The 12,695-nt window shown below is 53.0% G+C and overlaps 1 protein-coding gene across 2 annotated transcripts in view; it reads left to right on the forward strand.

Moving 5' to 3' along the window:
- ABR (ABR activator of RhoGEF and GTPase) overlaps positions 1–12,695 on the forward strand; it is a 112,306-nt gene that overhangs the window by 75,019 nt on the left and 24,592 nt on the right. For both annotated transcript variants that reach the window (XM_084823178.1, XM_084823177.1), the window contains exons 11-16: positions 747–869; positions 1,664–1,739; positions 2,253–2,357; positions 4,545–4,619; positions 6,084–6,181; positions 7,694–7,825. In XM_084823178.1, coding sequence (XP_084679304.1) covers positions 747–869; positions 1,664–1,739; positions 2,253–2,357; positions 4,545–4,619; positions 6,084–6,181; positions 7,694–7,825 — 609 coding nt within the window. The remainder of the gene's footprint in view (positions 1–746; positions 870–1,663; positions 1,740–2,252; positions 2,358–4,544; positions 4,620–6,083; positions 6,182–7,693; positions 7,826–12,695) is intronic.

Consider the following 12,695-nt stretch of genomic DNA (forward strand, 5'->3'; position numbering starts at 1 on the left):
CTGTTGAACCCATTTGGGGTGAGGGTTGGGGGGGTCGGCAAATCACAGGGCTAGCTCGGAAATGCACGGACTTCAACTGCACATTGTGTCTGAGTCTGTGTTCGGTTCAGAAGGTGCAAACTGGGTAAATCCTGATCAAAACCAGACTGTAATAAATTTCTCATACATCCCTAATTTGAAACTGCTAACAATAGTTATCACAAAAATACCACAACCCCATGAATCATCAGTGACAACCATAAGCAATTCAACTGGTGCATTAAAGAGCCCATCATACGCTGTCAATTCCTGGCAATAGAGGAAAGTCTTAACCTGACGCTGAAAAGATCACAATGCTGCTGGCAGGTGGGCCTTGTTTGGGGGGAGTGTTTGACAATCAAGGGGCCACCACTGAAAAGGGCCTCTTTCTTGTTGCCATCCTCCAAACCTCCCTTGGAAGAGGAATTTGGGAGAGTGCTTCAGACGCTGATTGCAGAGTACAGGTAGGTTCATACCGGGAGAGGCGCTCCACCAGGGATTTCAGTCCCGAGCCGTAGAAAGATTTATAGGTTAAAACCAGCAGCTTGATTTGGGCCCAGAAACATAGTCAGCCGGTGCAAGCAGGCCAGAATTGGTGAAGATAAGGGATGGTTTCCAGAAAAAGAGAGAGAGAAACCCGGGGTCCTCTGATGGTGCACTTTCGAAATGTAGACAAATTGATTTCAGCAGTGGCGTCATTTTCTCCTCCTCCTCCTCTCCGTCTGCAGAAGGCCAACAAAGGGCAAAGCCGGGCCATGGAGCGTTTAAAGAAGAAAATGTTTGACAACGAGTTCTGGCTGCTGCTCAACTCCCCGTCGATCCCCTTCCGGATCCATAACCGCAATGGGAAAGTATGGATTAATGGTTTCCATGTAGGGGCAGGGCGGGTGGAGAGGACCAGGGAGGGAGGCAATGCAGGTTTGGGCAGGGCCGGGAAAATGGATATTTGCATCTCTCAGTTTGCAGAGGGCCGGGGGTTGTGGGGAGAAGAGGCCATTGGGATCCTTGCTCCTTCAGGAAGGGATGCGATCGCAGCAGCCATTGGGGCAGGGCCAGATTAAGACATGCTGGGGTCCAAAGCCATGTCAAGATTCAGAGGCCCGAAACCATAAAAATACAGAGAAAAAAGTGTATTACATTGTAATTGAAAGGGTACCACCCAGCGCTTGTAGTTAAACACTTAGATCGCCTTCTCTGAAGATGTGTATAAAAGCACTAATACAGTAAGTTGATTTGAACTTCTTCTAAACTGGCTGTAGTCTGCGCTTATTGCCTCTGATACTAAATGCTGTGTTGCCACGCTTTCTCTATATAAGGCAACTCTGCTGTCAGTCGCACCAGACTTTCCGACAGATTTAAGCCAAAGCAATTTCAGTTGTAATACATCTTAGTTATCTCCAGCGTATTTAGAGGCCCCTCATAATATGAGGCCCTAAGCCATGGCTTACTTGGCTTGTTCCTAAATCCGGCACTGCGTTGGGGAAATTACACCTCCCATAGCCCCTTGCACCTGCACTGCTGCTCTCACTGCCAGGAAAGGAGGGCGTGCTTCGGGGGACTTTTGTTGATATGAGAGGGCATTGGAGGTGAGACAGACCTGTTTGCACCCCCCAGGCTGAACTCTCCATCCTTCTTTCCTTCCCAGAGCTACCTGTTCCTGTTGTCCTCGGACTACGAGCGCTCGGAGTGGAGGGAGGCAATCCAAAAGTTGCAAAAGAAAGGTAGGGGCCTCCGGCGGCAGCGCTCCCCTGGGCTCCCGGGAGAGCCCTGCTGAGTGCCCTCGTCAGCAGCTGGTCTCGCCCGAATGCCCAGTTTAAGAAGGGGAGGGGGCGTTGGCAGCCTGAGGCCTGGGAGCCTGCCTTGCATGGCCCTCTGTTATATCATCTATTGCCCACAAATATCAGTCTTTCAATCCCGAAAAGAAATAAGAGATCGGAAAAAGAACCCTGCCAATTTTGCACACTTTGGGGGTAATCTGCTTGGTTTGGGACCTCCGGACAGCAAAGGCCCGGAGGAGTCTAGTTGCTGTCTCTGCGCTGCCCTCTGGTGGCCTTTCTCAGTAGCAGCCTAAGAGATCTTTGGGCTCTGAATAATGGGAATTGCAGTCCGTACATCGGGAGAGCACCATCTTGGGAAAGGCTGACTTAGGTGGGTTCCATCGTGGAGCAGCTTGCAGGATTCCGCCTGTTCCAAATACTTCTGCTAAACCTTCTCCCTCTTCTATCCCCGGGCAGATCTCCAGACTTTCGTGCTCAGCTCCGTGGAGCTGCAGGTCCTCACAGGGTCCTGCTTCAAGTTGCGCACGGTGCACAACATTCCAGTCACCAGCAATAAGGATGGTGAGTAACATCTTCGCAGCCCCCCCCCCCCCCGGTTTTGGGGGGACTTCTACTTGGTCTCTCCCATATAACCATGGGGTGGGACCAGCCAGTGTTTCCCAAACGCCTCATAGCTATGGCACTCTCTCCCTGACCCCGCCTCCACATTACGAAGTGGCAGGATGCTACGCTCTGACCCCTCCAAAAGGTGTGAATTCATGCAGAGGTGAAAGTGGTTTGTGCGCCTCATCTGTGGTGAAAGTGGTTTGTGCTCCTGCCAGGGGAGAGGGGCTCTTATTTATTTATTTTTCTTGCATCGCCTGTTCCTGCAAGTGGCTGGCGGGGAAAGCAAGGCTTGGCGTTCTGTTTGTAGTGCGTAGCGCTTTGGAACAAAGTCGGCTGCGCTTTCGAATGTAGTCTAGTGCTCTTTAGAACAAATACATGTTTCTCTTCGACGGTCATTGGGGGTGCTGTTTAGCTCGCAGCCCCTTTCCGCTCCCACTAAAGGAAGGGCTGTAGCTCAGAGGTGGAACTCCTGCTTCGCATGCAGGAGGCCCTGAAGTTCAAGCCAGGTAACCCCAGTTTGTAAAAAAAAGGATCAGGTAGCAAGCAGTTCATGGAAAGCAGCTCTCTCTTCCTGAAACCCTGGAGAGCCTCTGATGGTTAGACTGCACCAGTCTTCCCCAACCTGCTGTCCTCCAGATGCTTTGGACTACAACTCCCAGCATGCCTGACCCATTGGCCATGTTGGTTGGGGCTGATGAAGTTGAAGTCCACAAGATCTGGCGGGCACCATGTTGGGGGAAGGCTGGTCTAGCCACTACACTATACTGTCCAGATCTAGAAAAGATCTGGAATGTGCTGCCCAGATCGAGAGGTGTCCGGTTATAGGCCACCTGAGGGTTTGCAGCTCTCCCACCACTAGAGGGCACTATGCATGCAGGGAACGTCCAAGGCACACCCCTTTCTTCTCCTTGCTGTTTTATCAATGAATGAATGAATTAAAAGGATTTTTAGCCACTTTTCTGGGCTCCCAGAGGGGTGTACAGACAAGAGCAGGGCCAGCCAGAAGGCATCGTGGCCACAGTAGCAAACACATATAAGGCTTTGCTAAACAGCTTTGAAGACACAAGCCAATTACAAATTCACCTTCAGAGTACAATCCTACACATGTTTAGACAGAAAAACGTCCTACAGCTCCCAGCACGCCCCAGGCAGCATGGGTGACTGGGGCATGCTGGGAGTTGTAGGATGTTTTTCTGTCTAAACATGCGTAGGATTGCACCCTTGAACAGAAAGGTCTTTTCCACAGTGTTGGAGCCACCATGGAGAAGGCCACATCTCTTTTTCCTGTGTGCTTCAGTTCCCCTTTTTGGGACTTACTGCATCTGAAGTTGCTTCTACACTAGGCGTTTTCTCCAGAACGGACATCATTCATTAACTCAGGGCTGCTGTTTTATTTTGGAGATTCCAGGCCTCGCTGCTACGCCTTTGCCTTCCGGTGTTTTTCTGTGTTGCCACCGTCCCGCTATCTTTTTTCCTCCCTTCAGAGCTGAATTGTGGCGATACTGCTTCCCCTGCCCTCATTAAAATTAGGCCTGTTGCCTGGTTTAAGGGATCTTAGTTGATTAATCGATTAAATTTGTAGGCATTTGCCTACAAAAACTCTTTTGGAAGCAAGAAAGACGGCTTCTTTTGTTTTTAGGGACCTCAGCCAGATGTATCTTAGAAGAGGCATTCCTTCATATGGGAGAGAAAAGGGGAGGAATTCCTCTTAAAATAGCACTGGCTGCCTGCAGTTTTTATAAGGACTATAAATATATTAAATATAATATATATTTAAAAGCTATGGCTTGATTAATTGAGGAACGTTCTTATTGTACCAAAAGTTGTTTTAAAAATTGATTAAACATTGCAGCCCTACCAAAAATGCAATTGCAGTGCCATCTTGTCTAGTGTGGACTAAGAAAACACCGTTAAAGCGTCTTCTTGCTACCAGCCCTTTAATTAGTAATTTCCTGGCACTTCCCTCCAGGAACCGTTGGCCTTTTAATTAAACGTTTCCTCTTTGCAGCCTGAGCAGTCCCAATCTTAGCTTGTAGTCCTGTTTTATTTTCCCGATTGCAGCTGCAATAATAATACACAACTGTAATTTTTAAAAAATGGTCTAACAGCATCCTCCCTTGGGGGGCGGGTTCTTCTTCACAGACGATGCATCTCAAGGGATGTATGGCTTCTTGCACGTTATCGTCCACTCTGCCAAGGGCTTCAAGCAATCTGCCAGTAAGTGCCACCCCCGGTGTGTGGTTGTTGTTTTTCTGCATTGTGGTCCCCACACACACATTTTGACTCCGCTCTTTGCACCAACTCAGTGGGGAGGGGCCATATATCAGGGGCTCCTTGGAGGCCTCTCTCAGTCTCATCCAGTAGCCAAGTCCAGACACAGACAAGGGGATTTTTTTCAAAGCTTTATTCCTCTTTTACAACTTAACAACTCTACTATTAGCAACTAGCTATGAGCAGCAGAGTACCTATGCCCTAAGTTGGAACAGTTGGTCCCTGTTTGAAAGGGAATCACTGGCAGACCCTGAACTTAAGGGCTAGGGAGAGTCCCTCCCCTTTTCCCTTGGATCCTCTGGGCGCAACTGTTGTTTGCGCGCCAACTGGGCACTACGCCTCCTTTCTGCGCCCTCCATTTGGCGCCACTCTGTGTGTCGGCGTCGCGCGTCCATCAAGTCTGCTTCCTGCGCTCTGTCACTCCCTGGACTGCTATCTAAGCTAGGAATGCCGGTGGGAGGAATCTCCGTCAGCTGCGGGCCCTGGGAAAGAGGAGCGCGCTCCTCTCCCAGGAGCAACTCCTCTTCCTCAGAATCAGAACTACTCTGGGATTCTATGGGCTCAGTGTCCACCCTGACACCATAGCTCAGTGTGATAGAGCCCCTGCTTTGCATGCAGAGCACCCCAGGCCCGATCCCTGGCTCTCCAGGCAGGACGAGGAGAGAATCCTGCCTGAAACCCTGGAGAGCCGCTGCCAGTCAGCGTCGACAACACTGGGCTAGGTGGACCAAGGGTCCAGCTCCGAATAAGGCAGCTTCCTATGTACCTCCTGCAGGCTGGCTTGCTGAGGTGCCTCCGGGAAGTTTCAGTCCTGCCAGGGTCCCCCTCCCGCAACGTCTTGAGGTTCTGCTTTCCCTGTTAGATAGCAGACCCACTATCAGGGGCGCTGAACCTCGAGCCAGATGTGGGCCCACCTGCAATCCCACAGTCACCTAGTGAGTTTCTGGCAAGAGGAGAGATTTGTGTGATGAACCTCAGTTCTACACGGGAGGAGCTTTGGGGGTGGGCGCAGTCCAGTGGTGGGCGTGGCGAAGGTGAGAAGGGCAGGGCCCAAAATAAGGAAAAAGAAAATGGCATGTTTCAGTTCGAAGCTCTTCTGCTGGTAACTACACCGGCAACTGCTTATTGCCAGCGACTGCGCTTTCGGAGGGGCGTTTCCACCTGCTAGGATGAGCGGGGGAATGGTGCGAACGCCAGGAAACCAGCAGGGGAAAAGGAGGTGGTGAGATGGGGCAGGGTTGTGGCCCTCTGTGGAAGCAGGGGTTGCCAGATTTGGCCCGCGGGCTCCAGGGTTGACGCTCCTGATGCATGTGGTGTCAAACCCGGTGTTAGGAGCACCGTCCGGCCCCAGCTTGAGATGCAGGGAGCAGCTCCATCCCAAACTCACACATCTCTTCCCCCTGTTCTCAGACCTCTACTGCACACTGGAGGTCGACTCCTTTGGGTACTTTGTCAGCAAAGCCAAGACGCGGGTGTTCCGAGACACGGCCGAGCCTCAGTGGGACGAGGTGAGCCCGACCTCGGGGGCGTTTGTCGGGGCGGGCTGGGGTGGCGGAATGCATCGGTTGGGGCCAGGACCACAACCCTGGTACCTTCTGGACCCTCCTGGAACATTAGGAGCATCCCACGATGCATCTGAGCATACACAGAGCGCCTTTCCCCCTTCATCTCTGAATAAATACAGCTGCGCTGTGATTCTGTTCCTTCCTCACCAACATCCTCCCAGTTCTTTGCTCTTCTGTCAGCTACCATGTCCCCAATCCGTAGACCCTGGCTATTACAGTGCTGATGAACCTGCTTTGACTGGAGATAGGGTTGTTGTTTTTATGAGGGTTGTAAGCAGTTTGAGAGATGCCTCGCTTCCCATGTTGCGTACATGCATGTTTCTTTCATCTTGCAGTTGCTTCTAAGTTAGGTTTGGCAGGGAATGTGAAAACCTGCAATGCCTGTTTAGTCTTAATGTGAAAACCTGCAGCACCTTTTAATCTGCTGTGAAAACCTGCAGCACCTGTCTAGTCTTACTGTGAAAACCTGCAGTGCCTGTTTAATCTATCTTGAAAACCTGCAGCACCTGTTTAGTTCCCAGAGGTGAAAGTGGAATCAATGTGCATGCACCACAGAGAGCAGCTGTTTTCCAAACCTCCTTTGACTCTCTATTTTCCATCTTCCCAGCCTGCTTAATGCCTTTAGCTCCGTCAGTGTCAGTTTCCTCCCAACTCGTAGCCCTTTGACTACTCTGGGATCCCGTGTTTGGGAGTTATATCCCACTCCCCGCCCCCCGGCGCCTCCCAAGAATGGAGATGCCCTGAGTGGCTGACAAAATATGTTTTAAATTGACATAAAACAACAGGCCAAGAAGAATGAAAATATTGATACTATTAAAAAGGAGCATGTGAGAAGCAGCTGTGGGAGGGCGAAAGGAGCAGCGGAGGAAAGCTTCCCAGAAAAGAAAAGTTTTCAAGCAGTGACACAGCAGGAGTCGAAATTTGAAGGCTTGGGGGGAAAACAACTAGAAAAATTCAGAATTTCTGAAATCCCCTCCCGCATTTTTCTCCCCCAAAATCCCTGAGGCAAAAATGGGGGGAAATTGTTTTTTTTCTGGTCCCCTTGTTTTTTCTGTTTTTTCCCAAGCCTTCATGTCTCTAAATAGACAGATAACTTCATGTAGCAAGGAGTTCCACATACTGGGTGACACCATGGCAGGCTACCCAAAGCTGGTGCCCCACGGAGGTGTTGGACTACAACTCCCATAACCCCCAGCCAGGGGGTTATAGGAGTTGTAGTCCAACACCTCTGCAGGGCACCAGGGTGGTTGAGGAACGCTGCACTATGGAACAGGCCCTCTTGCAGCTCCAGGAGAAACCCTAAGGTGGTACAGTCCTACCCTCCCTCCTCCAGGTGTCTCCTTTCTTGTATCCATTCTCACCTCTTTCCGCTGGACAATCCACGTATCTCAACGCACACGCGCACCCCTGCGATCCCGAGTCTTTACTCCCTCCCCCCCCCCATTCGCTCTGCAGGAATTCGAGATCGAGCTGGAGGGGTCTCAGTCGCTGCGCATCCTGTGCTATGAGAAATGCTATGACAAGAGCAAGCTGAACAAGGACAACAATGAGATTGTGGACCGGATCGTGGGCAAAGGGCAGGTCCAGGTACGGCACGGTTGGCAGGGGAAGGGAAAGGGGCTGCGGGTGCAGGGGAGGAGGGAAGGGGCATTCCAGCTGAGTGGCGTTCTGCAAAATAACAACGTGGGCTCTTTCCAGCGCTATACCGCTTCAGGAAGAGATTGTAATTTTTGGAACGCATCCACCACGTTGCAACGCCTTGTGTGTGCAAAGCTTGTATGTGGAAAGCTAGCACTGCACTCTTTGTTTGTAGAAAGCTAGCACTGCACTCCTTCTATATGTAGAAAGCTAGCGCTGCAACTCCTTGTATGTGTAGAAAGCTAGCGCTGCAACTCCTTGTATGTGTAGAAAGCTAGCGCTGCAACTCCTTGTATATGTAGAAAGCTAGCACTGCACTCCCTGTATGTAGAAAGCTAGCACATTAGCACACTTGGTAACATTGCCTTCGCACTGGAACTCCGCCCTTGGCTTGTAGTTTGAAGCGGTAGAGCCTGAGAAGGACTGAATAGGTGAATCCCTCCATCTCCCAGTGGGGTTCTCATTGCCTGGGCTGTGTGTATGATGGTGGTGGTGAGGTGAGTTATTCAGGAGAAGGGATGTGAGAGGGTAATGCGAACACAATCCCTGGGGAATGTGTTGAACACCCTGTAGCACCAGGCTACATTTTGTTTTGTGTTCTTGGGCACTGGCAGATGCTTTTTCCTTTGCAACACTGAGGTCTAGAACCTTGCTTCTCTTTAAAAAGTGACCCCCTGCCCCGAAGGTGCCCCGCCTCAGGGTACAACGTTAATGGGGAGACCATTTCACGCTTTCTCTGGCTGTGCAGATTCTTGCTAGGATCAATCCCCGCTCTGCCTGGCATGCCACGTGGGCACAATTCAGGGCCAGACTTCCTCTCCTCGTCGTGCTGGGTCGCCAAAGCCATGCCGTGCAGCCTGTCCCCGGGGTGCCAGGTTGCTGGCAGCGCCGTTTCCTTTGTGCCGCTCCGGCAGGCTCCATGTGGGTGTGTTTTTCCCCCATCTAGCAGGCTGCAGTGTTGCTTGGGCTTCTTAATTCTGCCTCTAGCCCATCCTCCCATCCGCAGGCTCTCCGGAGCAGGGCCCATGGAGAGCTGGTTCCTGATAAGAGGCGTGAATTGTGTTCCACGCACAGGTCTTGCCATCCAAACGAAATAGGCCTGCTGCAGAAATCTGGTTCTTTGGAGAGCCGACGTCCTTCAGGGTGCCTTTGAATCGCCCGAGGAAGAGCTTAAACTCGGAAAATCCATGGCGTATGTGTGTCGATGGCGTCCCTTTGGCCTGCAGAAGTCGCCTCCTAGTACAACTTTTTAGACAGATTCGTTGTTCAGTTTTGAGACAGGAATTCACTCTTTCTGTCTTCCGTCGGATGCCGCCTGCGGTCTCAGAGGGCAGAGCAGGGCTGTGGAACCTCTTTCAGCTTGAGGGCCGCATTCTGTTCCAGAGAGGCTCTCGGGGCTGCATTCCTGACTGGGGGATGCTGGGACTTGTGGTCCAAGTGATCTGCAAGGCACCAGGTTGGGGAACGCTGCCTAAAAGATTGCGGCACGGTGAGGCCGGTGGGCACATGCTGTCTCCTCGCACTTCTTTCTTTCTTTCTTTCTTTCTTTCTTTCTTTCTTTCTTTCTTTCTTTCTCTCTCTCTCTCTCTCTCTCTCTCTTTCTCTCTCTCTCTCTCTTTCTTTCTTTCTTTCTTTCTTTCTTTCTTTCTTTCTCTTGCACGCACATCGCCGGACCGCCGACTTTATCCCACAGTTGTTCCGGCAACAGTTGCTAAGGCAACGGTTGAGTTTTTGCTCTGATTGGGTGAGGAGAATCACAAGAGTTGAGGGGAGAGGATTTGGTACCTGCGTGTACACGATGCTATACCGGATGCAGAGTGGAAACAGGCTATTTCGACAGCCTCTGTTTCTTTAACATTCAGGGCAAGGGGCCCATCTTGGTAATCTTGTCCTGGGGTTTGGGTGGGGGACTGGTCTCCCCAAGTCTCTCCCCCACCCAAGTTGGCTTTCTTCCCCTAAGCAATTTGTACCCCAAATACCTCACCCCCAGAGATTGTCTCGGTGTGCGCAAAGTCCCGGTTCAGTTTGTTTACTCCACTTACATCCTGCCTTTTTTCTCTTGCAAGGAACCCAAGGTGGCTTATGTGGGCGTCCTCCTCTCCATTTTCATCCTCACGACAACCCTGTGAGGGAGGTTAGGCCGAGAGTCCGGGACTGGCCCCAAGTTACCCACTGGGCTTCATGGCCAAGTGGGGATTTGAACCCAGCTCTCCAGAGTCCCAGTCTGACACCTCAGCCGCCACCCCATGCTGGTTAAAAGGGTCTGTGCACAGGGTTGTGTGAGAGAGAAGGAGAGAGATTTTCAGCAGGCAGGTCAAAGGGACACAACATTGAGAAAGCGCACAAGGCCCCCGCCATTTGCTTGGGAAGCGGCGCTTGCAAAGCCATCGTCGCCGAGCGGCACAGGCACCCCGGCACAATGGAGGCTTGCAGACGGAGGCTGCGGGGGGCCCTGGCCCATGGCATCTGGAGGCGAGGGAGAAGGCCGTGGAACCATGACGCCTCTGGCCATGTGCATGGAAAGCAGGCTTGTCTCACCACCTGTGAGTCATCGGGGCTGGGGGCCAGGCATGGGGATCCCGGCCGTGTGAACCTCAAGGGCGGCAGGGAAGCCCTGCGAATGGAAGGTCCCCCCAGAGAGCACAGCTCTGCAGCTGCATCTGCCCACTCTCCAGATGTGTGGGACTGCAGCTCCCATGGTGCCCCAGCCAGCAGGCCTACAAGGCATGCGTTGCCCTTGAGCCCGGGGCATAACAAGTGGGTGCAAGGCAGGGAGATGCCAGGGCTCTTGCCTCGCCTGCAGAAGGACCCGGTCTGATCCCTGCCACTCCCAGTTACGAAGGGAGCAGGTGACAGGGGAAGACACTGCTGTTCCTGGGAGCCCGGTGAGCCGCTGCCTGTCAGGGTAGGTAACACTGGGTTGAATGGACCAGTGCTTGACTTGGCACAAGGCGGCCTCCTGTGCTCCTTTTCAAAGCAGCCCTCCCTTCTGAACGGTGAGGACTAGAACCTTAACATTATCTTTAAAAGAAAAAAGGAAGGGCCAGGCTGCATCTTTCGCATGCGGAAGGCCTCATCCCCGACATTTCCAGCTCAAAGGGGGACCAGCAGGTGGACAAGGCCCTTTTCGCTGCCTGAGGGTGGCCGCCCATCCAGATCGACACTCAGCTTGACTTGCCCTGAGGTCACAGCTCAGCTTCCAGGGCTGGCGCGAGGGGTGGAGGGAGGAGGTCACCTGGAGAGGCCTTTTCCTCCTTTCCCCGGCTCTGCTGGCCGTTCCTTCCTCCAGCCCTGCACACTCTCCGCATCGCATCTGAACATTCCCGGGAGATGTCAAAGCCATTCTGTGCGCAGAATCCCGAGCGGTTCCTGGCCTCCCCGGTCCATCCTGACATGTGCCATCTTCCCTTTTTTCTCCCATGTCCAAACTGCCCCTTGCCCGCCCCCCCGCCGGTCCCTCTGCGTCCCTCCGGCCTGGCTTGGAGAGCTCTGGACAAGGGCCCCTTTGTCAGGTGGAGGGAGACACGTCTGGCTCCAGTTAGGTGGGAGGCCTGGCGGGGTGGGGGGAGGTGGGTAGAGGGCCCTGGGCTCAGCCTCAGGGTCTCAGCCGGGGGTGGGGGGAGTCGGTGTGTCTTTCTCGCCAGGCCACTTGGAACCCCGGGAAGTAGAGACCGGAGTTTTGGAAGGTGGCGTCAGCTGGGAATTCCCATCACCTGCCTGCGCATCGTACAGCGAAAGCTGCAGGATGGGGGACCAGGTTGCAGGGTGGGGGGTGGCTTGCTGGGGCTCCTGCATGCCCAGCCGCCGGTGCCCATGCCCGAGGCCCCGTTTTCAGAAGCAGCCGACGCGACGGAGGATTCCCCCAAGGGGGGAAGTTAGTTCTACGCCAAGCTCAGTTGGGAGTGCCCCAACCCCCGATGCCCTCCTGACGCTGTGGGCCTACAACTCCCACCATCCCTCCCCTGTGCTAGCTGGGGCTGATGGGAGTTGCGGTCCAAAAGTCTGAAAGGCACCAGGTTGCGGAAACCCAGTGTCAGGTCCCTGTCTGGCCACAAAGTTCCGAGGGCTGGTGACTGTGGGCTGGTCGCCCTCTCTCAGGCTAACCCACCTTGCAGGGTTGTTGCAAGGATAAAAGGCTGGGAGAGCTCTGTATGTTGCCTTGAGCTCATTGGAGGAAAAGCAGATTAATAATTAGTAATAATAATAATTAAATAATAATGACTGTCACAAATTAATGAATAACCTCCCTTGGTACCTGTGTTTGGCTTTTAATGGCATGGATCTCAGACTAGTCTGAGCCCCTTGCCTCCTAGCTGCACAACTCCCCTTTTTCTAGGCACCCTCCATCTCTCAGGACAGCGTGTGCAATCCCGGAAAAGCTGCTGAACCTGTCCAGCCTGCCCCACCCCAGAATATGCATGGACAACCCCTCCCATCCTCCCCGGCCATGCTGGGTGGGGGCAATGTGAGTTGTACTTCAGCAGTGAGCCAGTGTGATGTAGTGGTTAGAGTCTTGGACCAGGACACGAGAGATCTGGGTTCCAGTCCCCACTGGGCCATGCAGCTCCCTGGGTGACTCTGGGCCAGTCCAGCCTCACCCGCCTCGCAGGGTTGCTGTTAGACTGAAATAGAGAGGAGGAGACCGTGTGAGCCACCTTGGTTTCCTTGCCAGGGGGAAAAAAACAGGGAACAAATGTAATAAATAAACCCTCGGTGACATCTGCTGCTGCTGGCTGCGCTGGGAGCGGCAGCCCAAAACGTGCCCGGAGGACTAGGGCCCCACAGAAGTTGTGTTGCTCCATTTTTGAGGAGCGTGTGC

This window comes from Heloderma suspectum, chromosome 16 (assembly GCF_057233095.1).
Source record: "Heloderma suspectum isolate Gila_16-S chromosome 16, 16-S_ref, whole genome shotgun sequence".
Lineage (NCBI taxonomy): Eukaryota > Metazoa > Chordata > Lepidosauria > Squamata > Helodermatidae > Heloderma > Heloderma suspectum.